This window comes from Ochotona princeps, chromosome 6, assembly GCF_030435755.1.
Source record: "Ochotona princeps isolate mOchPri1 chromosome 6, mOchPri1.hap1, whole genome shotgun sequence".
Classification (NCBI taxonomy): domain Eukaryota; kingdom Metazoa; phylum Chordata; class Mammalia; order Lagomorpha; family Ochotonidae; genus Ochotona; species Ochotona princeps.
In genome coordinates, this window is record NC_080837.1 from 67,568,440 (window position 1) to 67,587,002 (window position 18,563).

Here is an 18,563-nt window from a genome sequence, read left to right on the forward strand (position 1 = left end):
CCAGGAGCCCCGCTTTCCACTCAGCTCCCTACTTGTGGCCTGGGAAAGCAGTCGAGGATGGTCCAAGGCCTTGGGACCCTGCACCCACAAGGAGGACCCGGAAGAAGCTCCTAGCTCCCTATTTTGGATCGGCTCAACTCCAGCCATTGGAGGCCGCTTGGGGGTGAATTAGTGGTAGGAAGATCTTCCTCTCTGTCTTTCATCCTCTCTGTATATTTGACTTCCCAATTAAAAAAAAATCTTTAAAAATAAATCATTATGTTCTTAAGGTTATATATACTGATAAGACATTTTTTGTCTCTATGTAAATAAAAATGTAAAGAAATTTTCTCATAAATTACATCAAAGGTTAGAAATCTTAAGAAAAGCCAATGTTGGGACCAGTGTGGTGGCATAGCAAGCTAATCCTCTGCCTGCAGCAAAGCATTCATATGGACACAATTTTTTTTTAAAAAAAGATTTATTTTATTTTTATTGGAAAGGCAGATATACAGAGAGGAGAGAGAGAGAGAGAGGAGGATCTTCCATCCACTGGTTTACTCCCCAAGCAGCTACAATGACTGGAGCTGAGCCAATCCAAAGTCAGGAGTCTGGAGCCTCTTCTGGGTCTTCCACACAGGTAAGGATCCCAAGGCTTTGGGCCATTCTTGACTGCTTTCCCAGGCCACAAGCAGGGAGCTGGATGGGAAATGGGGCAACCAGCATTAGAACCGGCGCAAAAAATCTGGCACTGGTAGGGGTTCTGATGGAGGAGCCTGGGCAACTCTGGCAGGACATGGTCCCTGCAGGTGAGCGCAAGAAGGTAGGGAACAGCTCAGAAGAGGCCATGGAAAGGTACCCACTGGCATATATTTGGCACAGGTCTGGGGCAGACCAGGCTGAACCAGTTCACATCACCCACTGGCAAATCCAAGCACCAGAACAGAGTGTGGGTCAAGCCAGGTTCAGTCGCAACAAAAACCAGTGCACATTATGGATTGCCAAGGTGAGATGACCTGTACCAGATGTGGCTGCAATGCCCAAGCAGTACACTTGAGAACCAGGAGGGAGGGGGCAGAGCCCACAGGGGTAATGTGGGCTCCCTTGCTAGACAATCACTCCCACTGGAGAGTGTGGGTTGGGATGGGGGCAGACCAGGTCAGGCAGGGTTACAATGCGTGTGGGCCTCATGTGAACTACATCAGGGAAAAGCCAGGTTGGGCTGACTGTTCCAACTGGTGCAAGCAAAAATTAAGAGTAGGTGAGGGTTGGTTGGGCATTGCCGCATCATCAGCTGGCAGGGGCTGGCACTGGAGGCTAAATCTCTCAGGTTAAATTCCAGAACCACCTGGAGAGTGCATTATCCGGGAGTGGGAGTGGCCTAGAATGGAAATAGTGGGCTCCTCCCTCTTGGGTTACCACTCCTATTAGAAAGCATGAAAACCAGAGCAGGGGCATGGGTGGCTAGACAGAAAGGCAACCAACAGCATGTGTGTGGGCTGGATAGTGGAGCTGGTTAGGTTGAACTAGGCTTCAATGTCTATTGACATGTATGAGAGCTGACTGGGATGTGGGACAGACTGAACTAGTCTGTTGCTGAACATACTGGCAAGCACAGGAACCAGGGCAGGGGGCAGGCCTGGTGGGGATTATTGTGGGTTGCTCCAACTAAGCTGCAGCTCCCACTGATTTATGGCTGAGTGTGTGGTGGGCAGAATCAGGCTGGACTGCAACACCCATTGGTTCCAGTGGAAGACAGGGCTGGAAAAAGAACCGACCCAGCAATTGCAATCACCAGCTCATTGGGACAATGGACTGTGCCAGGCCCTGTACTCGCAAGTACACACAAGAATCTGGTCTGGGATCACCTCAGACAAAGTTTCTTTTGGGATCTCTTCAATCGAACTGCCAGACTCAGAACCCATGGTCTGCCACTGAATGCAAGTGCCAGAGCCAAGCCTCCTCAGAGGCTCAGACGGAGTAGTGGAGAGCATAACCAGCTGCACATGGATGATATGGCAGTCTATCAGAACATGCACAGGATACCTGGCACCACAACAGAGGACAGAACAAAGCAATCAACTACCCAGTCATATGTTGGCAGTGAAAAACTGGGCAAACCGAGACTCTAAGGTGGACTATGTCAATCAGCGGGTTCTGCAGCGATCTCATCGTACTTGGAGTGGCGAGATTGGCAGCAATTCAGAACTGATGAACTATCAAAACTACTTGAGCAAGACCCTTGGAGCATGCCCCAGATCAGGGACCTGGGATGGGTGGTAGTCTGGGCGGGGCTTCTCCCTTTATCTCCCCCTTTACCCCAGATACAGGGGAAAAAACATTGAAATAATAGTCTTACCCACTTTCCTGTAGCCCATGAACCTTTGTGCCCTAATTAACTATGTAAAGATTGTCAAAAATAAAGAAAAAAATGGGGGGGAAAAAAGGAACTGGCACCCATATATGATCCCAGTGCATGCAAGGCGAGGACTTTAGCCATTAGGCTACTGTGCCTGGCCCCATGGACACCAATTGTTACATGGCTTGGGGAAGCGGTGGAGGATGGCTCAAGTCCTTCGGACTCTGTAGGAGACCCGGAAGAAAATCCTGGCTCCTGGCTCTGGATCCATTCAGCTCTGGCTGTTGCAACAATTTGGAGAGTTAACCAATGGATGGAAGACATTTCTGTGTGCTTCTTTCTGTAAATCTACCTTTGCATGAAAATAAACATATATATATATATATATATATATATGTGTTTATATGTATATATATTTATCAATCTACTTTAAAATATAGATTGATAAATATAATTCCAGGAATATAATGATAGTTTCCTTGTTCCCTTCACTTCATCCCCCTTTACTTTTGACTTGGGATAGGATGACATTTTAAAATTATAGTCAAAGGCTTAATGCTCCACTAAATAAAGAGTTCAACAAGTAAAACAGTCACAATGGGAATATTGGCTAGGACTATAGATGGCAATCAAATGGAGGGATGCAATTCTACTCATACAGTACATTCAAAAATAACCACACATCATTAAAACTATAGAAGTATATAATTATTGACTTCCAGATTGTGTCCATGAGAGTGTTTTCCATCTGCTGGTTCACTCCCCAGATGGCTGGAATGAACTGGGGCTGAACAGACTGAAGCCAGGAGTCAGGATCTTTTTCCAGTTTCTCCATGTGGATGCAGGAGCCCACATTAGCAGGGAGCTGGATGGGAACTGCAGGGATTTGAACCATCATCCATATTGTATGCTGGTGTGGCAGATAGTGGCTGTAAACCTGTGCCAGCCCCACTGTTTTAACTGTAACCATCTTAATAGATGTGAGATGGTATCTCCTTGTCATTTTGATTTTACCTGCCAAACATGGCTTTCACTTCAGCTCAGTTAAGCAGACTTAGTAAGAGATGTTAAATAACATGCGGGGTCCCCAGGAAAGTCAGAGAGTCAGATCTGGGGCTAGCACAGCCAGAAATAGGAAACACACTGGGTAGTGGCCTCAGTCACCTCTCAGTGCTGCTGCTGCTGTAGGAACCACAGGATGCTACTGGCACCAGCCATGAAAACTATGTCTGTCCTTCCTGTTCTTGGCGATCAGACTCCTTGCCACCATCCAAGTCAGGAAACCTGGTCAAGGGTAGCATGTGTTTCCTCCTCCTTTTTCTGACCAAAAGGTGTGGTTTTAGTTCAGCTGGGGTGGGTGGACTCCTGGGGTGCTGAGAAATGGAGTTGCACCTTCTGCCCTGCAGAGACCAGATTCTCCAGCAGCAATGTTTATGTTGGAAGTGTTTGCAAAGACAGAGCATGAGAAGTACCAACTGCATTTCCCACTGCCTTCATAGTTAGGATGACAATAGCTATGTCACTGACCTGGAGATAGAGCGAGATCCTTCACAGCGTCTGGCCATGGAGCAGGTGCCAGATGTTACCCTTTTTTCTCCAAAGTGTGAGCACTACTTCCTGATGTGATGTTGGTAAGTGTAGGTAGCCAGGTGAGGCAATTTAAGGAACCTCAGAAGAGCTCCATGACTCCCTAATATCCTAATACAAAGTTCCATGTTACATTAGCTTAACTTATAGTCTCTAGAAAATGCATTTTAAAAATGTGGGCATGCCTGCAATACCTGGAGTTGGGCCAGGATCAGGGCCAAGAGCAGGAAATGCAGTTCAGGTCTCCCACACTGGGTGGCAGGGACCCAATGACTTAAGCTGTCACCTCTCTCAGGGTCTGAGTTAGCTGGAAGCTTGAGCTAGAAGCAAGCCAGCATGGGATGTGGGTGTCTTAGTCATTAGGCTAACCTCCCACTCCAAGGAGCCTGAATAACAGGTGCACAAAAGGTGGTGGGATTTTGATTTTGATTCCAGTGCACAGTGTTATCTGGGAAATAACCACATACTTGAAAGCTTGACTCAGGGCTTTCACCTGTCAGGATGGCTGGGATGACCTGGCATGTGCCCAGTGACCAACACAGACCTCTGGATTCTCTCTGTCCTTCAGTCATCCCAAAATAATCATAGGGAAGTAGCTAATCCAGTAAGACGTAAGATTTGAGAAACATGACCAGGATGAAGTCATGCATCCCAGATGCCAAAATGACTGAGGAGGGAACATGTGGTCAAACATGAATTAACAAACCGTTTCACTCACACACGGAGTGGTTTTGCTTTCACCAAGTGATAGTTGATTGCTGCCTGGGACATCTGTTGCTTTTACCAGCCCAGTGTTCATTTCTGCTCCTGTTAGAGCCACATCATTCCTTCTACTAGGGGTTTGTGTCTTAGTGGGACTATCATTTAAGATTCCTTACCCTCCATAGTCATGTCCAGCAGATTCTCTCCCTTAGGAGTCTGAATGTTGCCTGATACAGCACTGGGTTTTGGCATGGATTCTTCCTGAGCCATCCATTGGCTCCTCTGCTTAGATCTGTTCTGAGCCAGCTCTTCAGCATTAATGTCAATTGATTACAACCAAAGAACCCTGAACCAGAAGCTTGATTCTCAGCTGTTTACTTCTGGCAGTTGCCTCTGCTTGGAATATCCTCCATTCCTGTCATTATGTTTTTAAGTACTGAATCCTTTAAATATAGGGGCTAACTTCAGGGCTTTCTTAAGATACATGAGCTGTTTAAGCAGTCACAAAGGGACTGTCTGGATGGATGAACCCAACTTTCCAGCTGATCAAAATGTGTCATAACTATGGATAGATGAAATAGGTGTTTTCTACACCCCTACCCCCGAAAAAGCAGGCATGCTATAAGAAATGATCTTAACTTTCAAAATTTATCTTAGGGGCCCAGTGTGGTAGTGGCTAAAGTCCTCACCCTGCACACACCAGGATCCCATATGGATGCCAGTTTGTATCTCGGCTGCTACACTTCCCTTCCAGCTCCCTGCTTAATGGCCTGGGAAAGCAGCAGAGGGTAGCCCAAATCCTTGGGACCCTGCACCCACAAGGGGAGACCTGGAAGAAGCTCCAGATCAGCTTAGCTCTGGCTGTTGTGGTCACTTGGGGAATGAACCAATGGATGAAAGCTCTGTCTCTCCTTCTCTCTGTAAATTTGGCTTTCCAATTTAAAAAATATTAAAAAAAATAATGAATTCACTTTAGCAGTGACCTAGCTTTCTAGGCTGCTCCCAGTTAATGATTGAGTTCTGTGAGGATGTGAAAGCTAAGTGCTTCCCTTCCAACAGGGGTGGCTGTCAGCTTCGGGGCCCCATGGACTGGCCAAGACATCCTCAGAACTGCACTGCACACTGAGATCTATCAGATCCCCCTTTCTCCTCTTCCCGTTTTGTGTCACATCTGCAGTCTATTTTCTCCTGCTCTCTTCCTTATTGTTTATACATGGTTTCCCCAAGTTAAGTCCTTCCTTGCACTAGTACCTATATCTTGATGATAACAAATCTATTCTGTGACAGTGACTAATCTTGGTTCTCTTATAGTGTTGGAACCCCATTGCCTATATCATAGAATTAACGTGAAAATTAAATATCTACTTCCCCAATAAATCTCTTATCTCAGGTTCTTAATAACATGCTTTTATTGGAGTACATGCAATACAGAAAATACATCAGGCGTGTACAGCTTCTATCATAAAAGAAGGAATGGAATACTTCTGGTACCTCAAGAACATCCCCTTACATATGCCCCATCTCTGTTATTCACTCACTGTACCCCAAAGACAACCATTATTTTGATCCCTAACACTATACATTGATTTGTCTATTTTTGAAACTTCATGTAAATGAAATCAAAAGTATGTATTTCCTGTCTAGACTCTTCGATGAAATCTCTTAATACATTGTCCCTTTCGAGAAAGCATTGAGTTGAGACTTTATCAGTTTTTTTTTCTTTTTCTTTTTTTTTTTTTTAAAGATTTATTCATTTTATTACAGCCAGATATACACAGAGGAGAGACAGAGAGGAAGATCTTCCGTCCGATGATTCACTCCCCAAGTGAGCCGCAACGGGCCGATGCGCGCCGATCCGAAGCCGGGAACCTGGAACCTCTTCTGGGTCTCCCACGCGGGTGCAGTGTCCCAATGCATTGGGCCGTCCTCGACTGCTTTCCCAGGCCACAAGCAGGGAGCTGGATGGGAAGTGGAGCTGCCGGGATTAGAACCGGCACCCATATGGGATCCCGGGGCTTTCAAGGCGAGGACTCTAGCCGCTAGGCCACGCCGCCGGGCCCCAGTTTTTTTTTTCAATTCTTTATGGTTGTCCAGGTTGCTTTCAGACTTTGGCACATATGAATAATGCTTATGCCAGTGGATAATTTTTTTTATTTGACTTTGATGGGTGTAGAACTGGAATCAGAATTTCTGGGAAATAAAAATGTGTATGTTCACTTCTACTTTTTCAATGTTATCAGTTGACATCCCTACCAACACAATGTAAGCATTCTAGTTGCTTTATATATTCATCCCTTCATACTTTTTTTTCAGTTTAGCCATTACAGTGGACTGCATTGCACTATGGCTAATTTTGTATTTATTTTGCATTGTTGGTGTAATTTGTATTTCTCTGGTACCTAATGAGGTTGAGTATCTTCTACAGTATTAACTATCTTCATATTCTTTCTAGCCTATTTATTTTACATACTATAAAACTTACTATATTTAGTATACTTAAAAGTTGTGCAATTATCAACACAATCTAACTCAAGAACATTTCTATCATCTCAACATCTCATGCCTATTTGAGGTCACTCCCCATTTCTTAACTTTGTCCCATGCAATCACTAATCTATTTTCTCTATTCAGAATATTTTTTACTTTTTCTGAATACTCCATACAAGTGAAATCATTACAGCATGTGATCATTGTTCTTTCATTTGGTATATTTTTGAGATCCACTCACACTGTAGCACAGTATGTTCTTTGTTAACTGCTGAACAGTATTCCATTGTGTATAAGCTCCATTTTCTTTACCCATTTACCTGTTCATGGGCACTTGGGTTGCCTCCATTTTTTTTTTTTTTTTTTTTTTTTGGCTGTTATGAATGCTGCTGCTATGGACATCTGCACACAATTTTTGTATAAACTAGTTTTCTCTTAGGTAGGGTAAAACTACTGTTAAACATTTAAAAAATCTCTGAAATGTTTCCCAAAGTGGATGTAACATTTTCTAATGCCAGTCAAAATGTAGAAGCATTCCAGTTAGTCCAGTCTCAATAACATTGTGTGTTTTATCTCACCCATTTTGGTGAGTGATTGATGGTGCTGCTTCATGGTTTTACTTTGTAGGGATAGTTTTAATTTGTATGTTTTTGATAATCAGTGAAGTCAAGTACTTTTTCACATGTTTACCATTTTAATGTTACCTTTTGTGGAGTGTTTGCTCAGAAAACTTTGCCTGTTTTTCCTTTGGGTTGTCTGCCTTTTTGATAGTAAATTCTTTATATTTTTGAATATGTCTTTTGTGAGTGTGATTTGTATCTTTTCCCAATCTGTGACTGGCATGCATTTTTAAAATATTTATTTATTTTTACTGCAAAGTCAGATATATATATATATATATATATATATATGTATATATATATATATATATACACACACACACACACACATATATATATAGAAAGGAAGAGAGACAGAGAGGAATATGTTCCGTCTGATGATTCACTCTCCAAATGACTATAACAGCTGGAGCTGCACCGATCCAAAGCCAGGAGCCAGGAGCTCTTCCGGGTGTTCCACACAGGTTCAGGGTCCCAAGGCTTTGGGCCATCCTTGACTGCTTTCCCAGGACACAAGCAGGGAGCTGGATGGGAAGCAGGGCTGCTGAGATAAGAACTGGCACCCATATGGTATCCCGGTGCATTCAAGGTGAGGACTTCAGCCACTAGGCCAACATACTGGGCCCTGGCATGCATTTTTATTCTTATAAAGGTGGCTTAGATGAGCAGAGGATCATACTTTCAATGAAGTCCATATTATCATCTTTTTCTTTTTATAGTCAATATTCTCCTTAAGAATTCTTTCTGTATCTCAAGTTCATAAGAATATGATGTCTCTATTAATTTTTTTGTTAAGATTAATTTATTTGAGTGAGTGAGCTCCCATCTTCTGCTTCATTCCCTATATGCTTGCAATAGTCATCCATGCTTTGAGCAGCTCAAAGGATCCTGAAACTCAATCCAAGTCTCCCATGTGGGTGACAGGGGCACCGTTATGGAATGTCCACATCTTCACCCACTAAGCCACAGGGCTGGCTCCAATTAAAGTTACCACCTGCTTCCAAGGTCGGCATTTTAACAGGAAGCTGGAATTTGGAGTGCATCTGGGACTCAAGGCCAGGCATTTTCAATATGGTACACAGGCATTCCAATCTGTGTGTTACACCAGGACTAATATCCACCCAGTATTTCCTTTTAAAACTGTTATAGTTTTACATTTGAGATGGTTTATAATCCAGTTTCTATTTCTGGGTAAAGCATGAGGTAAGCCGAAATCATGTGATTTTCCATTATTTTTAGGTGGAATCAAGCTTCCATTTTTCATAGCAGTGTCCTTTGTAAGACTTGCTTTCTCCTCGATCACATTTCCTTCACTCTTATTTTTGCACTAAGGAACTATTTTACCTCTGTTCTTTTCTCAGGATTTTTCTTATGAGGAACCTCTCATACTGCTGTATGTTTAATCTTAAGTTACTCAGATGCAGCAGATATTTATTAATATTGTGGAAAAAGTATCTCCAAAATTCTTCTTTTATTGAAGAACTCTGTATTCTCTGCATGCCTGACACAGTGTTCATTCCTGGAAACAGAGACCATCATTGGGGGCTCCTTTTTCTCTCGATCAACCCTCATTTTTCTACATTAGATGTCTTTTCTTTTCTTTGGTTTATGCTCTTTTATGAAGCTCATCTTCTAGCACCTTCGGGAGACAAGGAACCCAGGAAGTAAATTTTAGGTTGGAAATTTTTTTTCAGAAGTCTGAAGCCACTGCTTCTGTTGAAATTTAAAGCAATTCTTACTCTGTAATATCTGACTTGCCCTTTTCTCTGGAAGTTCTCCTTGACTCCAGTATATTGTTTTGGTAGGTCTTTTTCACTGTGATCTTTCAGTCTAGAGTTTGATGTTCTTGTTACTGGAAAATATATCCGGAAATACATGACGATTTTGCTCCCCCCCTTTTTATATATATTTGAAATTCAGAGTTCAAGGAAAGAGGCAGAGAGAGCTCTTCTATCCTCAGCTGGTTGCAATGGCCACAGTTGACACAGGCTGAAGCCAGGAACTTCCTCTAGCTTTTTCATTTGGCTGCAGGGGTGCCAACATTTGGCCTATTTTTCTGCAGCTTTTCCAGGCTAAGAGCAGGGAGCCGTATTGGAAGTGGAGCAGCTGGTACCCACAAGGGAACCCTTATGGAATGCCCACATCTTCACCCAATAAGCCACAGGGATGACCCCAATCTATTTTTTTGCAAATCTGGGGATTAGATATTGGATCTCCTGGACAGTTAGCTTTATTTTCCTCAATGTTTCATTTTATGATATATCAATTTATTGTATTTATTTTCTGAGAAACTTCAACTTAACCTTCTAAACCATGTTGAATTCTTATCTTTTCCCAATGTTGTTTTGGGAAAGCTATTAGTTAAGTTTTTCTCCTCTAAGTTCATGGTTGTAGTATCTTTCTGAAAAATTTTTCTTATGACATTCTCCTTTTTTCCCTATATTCAAGCAGGCATTTCCTTTCAACTTGGTGTAACTCTCTCTCTTTTTTTTTTTTAAGATTTTATTATTCTTATTAGAAAGCCGGATATACAGAGAGGAGGAGAGACAGAGAGGAAGATCTTCCATCCGATGTTTCACTCCCCAAGTGAGCTGCAATGGGCAGGTGCTGCGCTGATCCAAAGCCGGGAACCAGGAACCTCTTCCAGGTCTCCCACGCGGGTGCAGGGTCCCAAAGCACTGGGCCATCCTCGACTGCTTCCCCAGGCCACAAGCAGGGAGCTGGATGGGAAGTGGAGCTGCCGGGATTAGAACCGGCACCCATATGGGATCCCGGGGCGTTCAAGGCGAGGACTTTAGCTGCTAGGCCACGCCGCCGGGCCCAACTTGGTGTAACTCTTGGGTGCTGGCTTATATGTGTAACAACAAACATCTGAAAGACTTAGAACTCTGGAAGTGTGGGTTCATGGGCATGCCAACTAAAATTTCCACTGTGGCACTATGTACTTGGGCAGCCAGGATGCCCCTGATGTCAAGATCTTGTTTAGGTCTGTTCACTGGCATTGCCCAGTTTCACAGGGAAGACCAGTTTTGTACTGGGATTTCTGTTAGGATTCAGAGAGAAAAGGAGGATGCAAGTTTTCGTATCCACCATGAAAATGTACCGTTTTGAGAATGGTACCCTGCTGTTTGCTCCTTCTGTTAGAGAATCTAATATATCCAAAATAAACAGTCAAATTATCATACCAAGTGCAAATTATTAAAGAACACTTCATATTTTGTTGATATAATAGTTTATTGTTTGCATATTGCATAGTGAAATTAACAGAGTCACAAGACTCCTAGTCTGGCTCAACCACTGACTTGCTGTGTGAAGTGGGTAAGTCTCTCAACTTGCTAAACCCTCATTTCTTCAGCTGAAAAATGGAGATGATAATACTTGACAAAATTGCTAGAGATTGAATGAGATAGTTATGCTATTTTCCTCTCAACTGGTCAGAAAAATCTTTTAATTTGCTTTTGCTAACCCCGGTCCATCCCAGTGCTTTTCTCAACAAATGCATTCAATTAACAGGTACAGACATTTTAATTTTGAACAGTAACAACAAAAGAAAAATACTCAAAAATGGCTGTATTCTTCCTTATTTTTAGAATATTGGCTTTTATAATACTTATTTATACTATCCCATCAGTAATTCAATTTTATTTAAACATTTTTTTCCCTTAAACCTACTCAAAACAAAAACCTAAATATGTGAAAACCCCCAGATTACAAGTGTACTGGCTTTATGTTTCCCCTTTGGCATAGTATAAGTAAAATACATATCATAGGTAGTTAAATACTGCCCCCCTTTCATTAGGGATGATAATATATATGGTGATTAATTTCTTATGCATTATCCCTAATGCAAAAAAAAAATCACAGGTATATTATACTGCTTGTCAAGAAACCATATATGTGGTAGTCACACCTAGACATATACATCTCTCCCAAGGATATTTCAATCATCATCACTATCTTTTCTATCTGATGCCATTCAACTATTTCTAGTTGAATAATAATAAAAAAATTTCCTTTTAAGACTATTCTGCATGAAATTGTATTACAAAATTTTTTTGTTAAATGGAAATGCATGTATGTGTCAAACCCTCAAACACATCTTAAGTCCTCGAAGTATTACCTTTAAAAAGTAAACCGAATTTTACATATCATAAAAAAAACAACCTAAGCTGTTTTGCAACATTCCTTTGCTAAAAGTTAGATACATTACACCACTCCAGCAAGAGATTAATAAATAAGGATTAAATATTCTATTTTACAAAAACATACAGAATGGCCAATGCAGAAGTGAAAGGCTTGTTTGGTAATTTCTTTATAAAATTATGATCATTAAGAAGGAGTAAGACGTGGTAGAAAATGATAAAATGTCACTAAACTTATCCCTCTGAAGATAATCACTTGAGTTACCTAAAAATACCATGGCACCCTTGTTACAAACATCATTTTTTTTTTAAAAAGACTGTGTTTCCTGGAACTTGAGGACTGTTTGTCTCATCGCTTTTATTAAGCAAACTGATAAAACCACCACACAGTGGCAAGAGATAAGACTAGCTGTTTCCAGCTACAGAAAATACTGAATTCTACCCTAAAATACAGATGACTTGAAATATAACCCATAATAGTTAAAGCAAATCAAACCGAAGTTTGCACTGAATTTCCTCAGAATGTCTTTGCTTTCAACGGATTATATTCTTTTCTTGTTATGTGAGATTCATTCCTATTGCTTAGTAACTATTTTCATGTCCAGCTAAGATGTAGAGATTGCTGTGTGCAGTAGGATTTTCTGTTGGCCTGCTTTCCAAAACGACAACCCTGTAATGAAACCCAAACAAAACGTTTGCTTAAACATAAAAATTTCAGGCTTCATATACTAACATCAAACCAGCAAAAAAATAACACTGTTCACATTATCATAATAAAGATCACATATTCATAATCAAATTCATCTTTACGTTTTATAGCTTAAAATGCAAATGAATAAGAATTGATGAATATTAAATTTGGAAACATGGGATAGTATCTTATTTCAACTAAAAATAAATTTTATATTTTATTTGTTATGCTAATCCAAGATGCAATTCTGCTTCAGGCATTTACACCAAAAGGAAGAGGGTGGAAGAAGGGTTGAAGATACAACAGGACTCTTAAGAGACAATCATCCAAAGTGTTCTTCAAAGTATTTGATTCTAATTGTTTTTTTACAAAAGATATGAATTGGGACCTCTCTCCCTTATTCTAGGAACAAAGCCAGGGAAACAGTCAAACGATTGCTAGGAAGACAGAAAATCCACTACCAAACTATGACATTTTATTTGTGGGGGTTTGAGAATAGAACAAATATACATCCATACAGAGAAAAAAAATTCTAGGGAGGGATGGGGAGAGAAATGGTACACATACTTCATACTTTTCTTTTTACAAAGCTTATTTGTTTATTTGAAAGGCAAAGAGATAGGGAGAGTAGAAGTGGGGAGAAAGAGCTCTTTCATCTACTGGTCTACTCCCCAAATGGCCAAAACAGCTAGGTCTGGGCAGGCCAAAGCCAGGAGCCAGAAACTCCATTCAGGTCTCCCACATGGTTCACAGAGGCCCAGGCATTTGGGTCATTATCTGCTGCCTTCCCAAGCACATTAGCAAGGAGCTGGATTAGAAGTGAAATGGACACAAACTGGCACTCTGATATGGTATTGGTGTTGTAAGTGGTGGCTTAATTCAGTGTGCCAAAATGATGGCTCATAATTCATATTTTTCTAGTGTATGATTTTTATGCAACTGACATGTTATTACTTGCTTAATAAAAACAACAAAATAGTAATATGTACTTTATATCATACAGGTATATTACAGATGACTAGAAGGAGAAAACAGAGTAACTTAAATTCAACTGACACAAACACTCTGGCTAAGATATATAACTTAAAAGGAATGAGATGCTCAAGAAAGAAACTAACCACACAATGTAATGGCATACAAAAAGTAGCTTCATAGAGCAGAGCAGTGAGACAATAGAGACAAAGGAGGAACCGAAGGGGGAGAGATCTCTGGGGGAGGCACAAGTGAGTGACAGAAATGGTTTTGATACCAACCTGTGAGCTCTGCAGGCTGCTCTCACTATGCCTCATTACAGAGCTCCCTGCACCACAAGCGCGAGGTCTTTTTGCAGATGCTAAGGGCTTGCCATTCTAGAGTCAGTGATACTGCTGCCCTCAAATCACTCCATCCTCCTTTCCTTCCTCCCTCCCTTCCACCCCTCGGCCACCCCACACTACTTTCAAATTTTCCAAAATTCATTTACTTATCTTTCTATTCACTATAGGCATTATCATTTTTCAGAAAATACTTTTCTCCTTTTAAAACTCTTCAAATTTGTTCAGGAATCCTATCTCCATCGGCTCCTTTCCCTTCTTCAAGGGTGTGTAAGGTATTTCAGCCATGGCTGCTTGAAGCAGAACACCAGAGGCCCTCAGCCCCGTCTCAGAGAGAAGGCATCTGTAGCCAATCCTGCTGCAGTAACCACGTAAAGCGGGAAAACCAAAGGAATGGGTAGGTTATTAGTTATAGAGGAAGATGATGTAGACTTGGAAGAACAACAGCTACCACTGACCTCAGAAACTACGCTGAACATTCTCTGATATAAAAGCAAGTATCAGGAGACCATATGTGTAACTGTTAACAGGTGGCAAGGTGTGAGGAAGAAACCTTGAAAACACAGGGACCTGAAACATCCGTCATGGCATTAGGGAAATAAATACCTATATTAACACATTTTGTATTGGTTGAATATGATTCTTACACTGACTCCTTGACCTAACATGTACATGTACATGTAACATGATGAAAAAAACTTTCTTTAGTCAGTGAATCCTGTACGAGTTTTGACTGAGACATAATTACAGGCTGCTGATAAAGTTAAGGTTAAGAATACGGTCTCTGCATTCCTGTTGTGATTAATCCCACATTACCTGTCAGATCCAAGTAAGCGGAAAACTCTCGTTTCATCTGAAATCTCCTGGGTAACCTGTGAAAGAAAACTCTTGTCAGTAACAGCTTAGTTCCCATGCTGCTTATGAAATAACTTAAAAACAATTTAGATGTATTAAATAGAATAAATAATTTTTGGCAGACACATTCCTCAAGTGAAATATCAATTATGTTTCACCGGAAGTACCTATTAGAAATGAACCAATGTTTTTGAAATTCCTAGTATGGGTTAGGTACTTTTCTCTCTGTGATAGGAATTAGAATCTGCATCTGACTAAACAAAGTGAAGCTCCCAGAAGCCAAGTAATTTGTTCAAGGGCCAGCCCCCCAGATCTGCTGGGCTGCAGAGTTCCTGCTCTTTGCTTTAACTCCTGGTGCAGGTGCTTGAGGTGGACCCATGGCTTATCTGACTTCAATGTGACTGTGATGGGAACTCCCAAGCAGCAAGGCCTCACCTTGGTATATATTGTGGTATTCCTCTGTTGATTCCTCCAAGCTGCAAAGGTGCTAGGCTAAGTACTAAAGAACTATCTGGAAGCATGGGGAATCTGCACCCTTGAGGTCAATCCTTAACCAACATGGAAAACAGCTGGTGCATGAATGTTCCAGCTTTCCCATCTCACTTCTGTAGTGCATTCTTCAACATTCCTTAGTGGTCCCTCCTGAATTAAGCCTCACTTGTCCATAGTGGGAACCAGCTTGTTAATTTTTGGCTCTATTTGTAAAGAAAGAATCTTGACTGAATTTGAACGGTAATACTGCAACAAGGTGGAGGAATCCACCATGGGGGAAGGGCATGGGGAGGGGTGGGGGGATTCCCAGAGCCTATGAAACTGTCACATAATGCCAAATAATTTTTGGCTCTATTCCATTTTATATCTTTCATCCCATCACTTGTTTTTTAGAATCCACTCCCAAGTAAAATACCTGCATGTGAGTCTCTATCCCAGGGTCAGCTTTTGCAAGAACCCAAACTAACAAATTATGGATATAAAAGAAACATAAAAGTAGTCTGCTAAAAATGAATTAACCGTTTGCCCAGGCAGAGAGACTTAATAAACCTACATCAGAAAATAATGAAATTCTAACATTTGCAAAAAAAATGGTCCCACCTGAGACCACTGTGCAGAGTGAAATAAGCCAATCCCAAAAGGACAAGTATAATATGTTCTGTCTGACATAAGGCAATCTTCATGCAAAATATAAGATAGTTATATAGGTAAACATGCACGTACACATATTATCACAGAAGAACTGTATCATGGAGACTAGCAAACCAGGAAATAAAGATACATTACAGCATGCATTTCTACTCCTGAATAAAAGGAGGCTCCAATGAAACTAGGACAGTAGGATACCCTGACAGTAGGATATTAGCCTGTCTTCCACTGCACATACTTACAGTGCAGTGATACACTTAAATAGCAGAATGTTGACTTGTGACCACTGCCGAAAAACTACATTACTATGTGAGAGAAAACAGTGGTGGGGAAACAGGAAAGGAGAAAAGGAGGTTAGAGGAGGAATTCCTGTAACCCATGAAACCACACCATGGTAAGTAATATAAATTTAAAAATTTAAAAGAAGGCTCCCCACCCTCCAAAATCACATGTACATCATGAGCTGATTTTCAGAGTGTTAAGTTCAGAGACGTGGACTGGTATAACTGATTACTTCACGAAAGAGGAAGAAATGTTAGCTGGGCCAACTTGAAGGATGAACAATATACAGGCAGAAGCAGAGTTAAGAAAGACAAGTTAGAAACAGGAAAAAGAATTTAAGGTGAAAAAGGGGCATCTTATGTAGATTTATGTATTTATTTATAGAGCACTTCCATCTGCTGTTAGCAATAGCTGGAGATAGACCAGGTTAAAGCCATAATCTTCACTCAAGTTTTCTAAATATCTGTTGATTCATAGGGTACACATTAGCAGGAAGCTGCAATTGGGAGCTCAGGTACTCAATACTGAACGTGTGTGTCTAAGCAGTAACTTAATCGCTGTGCCAAACATTCACTCTGCCTCTCCAGCTTAATATTTTTAAAGCTTTATTTATTTTACTTGGAAGGCATGGAAAGAGAAAGAGCTTCCATCTTCTACTTCACTCCCCAAATGGCTGCAATGGCCAGAGCTGTGCTGGCCTGAAGCCAGGAGTCAGGAGCTTCCTCTGGGTCTCCCACATGGCCGCAGGGGCCCAAGCACTTGGGCCATCTTCTGCTGCCTGCCCAGGCCACAAGCTGGGAACTGGATGTAAAGTAGAGCAGCAGGACTCGACTTTGTATCTACTTTACATCTACCAGAGCCCATTTGTGATGCTGGCACTATGGGCACTGGCTTTACCTGCTATAGTGGTGGTTTGCTATGCTACAGCAATGGCCCCTTAATACTTTTAAATTAATGATTTCTAATCATAGGAATGACAGTGAAAATGGCACATAAGAGCATGTTTCATCTAATAAAGGTGCCTGGAGATACTTAGTAATGTGAATCAGTAACCAGATATGTTAATCCAGGTATTCAAAATATGCAATGTCTCTGTTAGATTAGGGTTTACCCCTCATGGAGGAATCCTAAATTCTATCTTCCGCATGTAATGTTTTGATCGCCTCAGTATAAATATGAAGGGCTTTGCTACTTAACTAGCTATGTAACTCAGGGTCAATTACTTAACTATTCTCTACCTGTAAAACTGAGAATATGGGGCCCGGCGGCATGGCCTAGCAGCTAAAGTCCTCGCCTTGAAAGCCCCGGGATCCCATATGGGCGCCGGTTCTAATCCCAGCAGCTCCACTTCCCATCCAGCTCCCTGCTTGTGGCCTGGGAAAGCAGCTGAGGATGGCCCAATGCATTGGGACCCTGCACCCTCGTGGGAGACCTGGAAGAGGTTCCTGGTTCCCGGCTTTGGATCGGCGCAGCACCGGCCCGTTGCGGCTCACTTGGGGAGTGAATCATCGGAAGGAAGATCTTCCTGTCTGTCTCTCCTCCTCTCTGTATATCTGACTTTGTAATAAAATAAATAAAATCTTTAAAAAAAAAAAAACTGAGAATATGACTACCACTTACCTCTGTTGGATTACTATGAGTCTTAAGTGACCTAACAGTTGTAAAGTGCCTGGCAAATACAAGGTATTATATAAGGGCTTGATACTGTTTGCAATCCTGTCTTGAAACAAATTAATACTCTTAGATTTTCTCTTAGTCCTTATTAATTTTTACAATTTTAACTACAATACTAAAAAAGAAGTTACATATTTCCAGATTATACAAAACAATCAATTTAGACAAGTAACACAAACTTAACAATTATATTACTTGTAAATAAAAGGAATGAAATCGTGAAAATATATTTTGCAATTCCTTGTGGCCACTGACTTAAAAAATATGAAAGTGAGCCCACTTACAGGGGAAACATTGGCTTTTCAGCCCTTCTGGTTCACAGGCACTAATGACAGTAATATAGGTTCACAGAGGAAATGCCTAAACCAAACATTTCAACATTACAATATGCAGAGGGATTCAGTGGAGATAATCTGAGAACTTTACCTCATCTGATTTGAAGCTTTTGCCCTGCATCCCATGTTTCCAGAAAGCCAACACACTGTCCTGAAGGCACACTGAAAAAGATAAGGGAGAACTGAAATTAAAAGCACAGAGCACCTCACTATAAATCTCCCTCAACTGCTTTTAATAAATGGTAACATAAGGCTATTCTGGACCATTATTTCTCAACATTTTTGTGGCTAAGACATGTCTGAGCCCAAGTATTTCTTGAGGCATGGTTATGCAAGTTTTCAAAGGCTCATACAAAAAGGCATTCATTTAAATGTGAGCCATATCTGCATATGAATT

At 41.2% G+C, this 18,563-nt stretch overlaps 1 protein-coding gene across 2 annotated transcripts in view; it reads right to left on the reverse strand.

Moving 5' to 3' along the window:
* Nucleotides 1-10,949: 10,949 nt before the first annotated feature.
* Nucleotides 10,950-18,563, reverse strand: part of MAP4K5 (mitogen-activated protein kinase kinase kinase kinase 5) — a 107,145-nt gene continuing 99,531 nt past the window's right edge. For both annotated transcript variants that reach the window (XM_058666402.1, XM_058666399.1), the window contains exons 30-32: nt 18,258-18,328; nt 14,697-14,752; nt 10,950-12,546 (exon numbers count right to left, since the gene is read on the reverse strand). In XM_058666402.1, the coding sequence (XP_058522385.1) occupies nt 12,459-12,546; nt 14,697-14,752; nt 18,258-18,328 (215 nt within the window). In that variant the 3' untranslated portion in view covers nt 10,950-12,458. The remainder of the gene's footprint in view (nt 12,547-14,696; nt 14,753-18,257; nt 18,329-18,563) is intronic.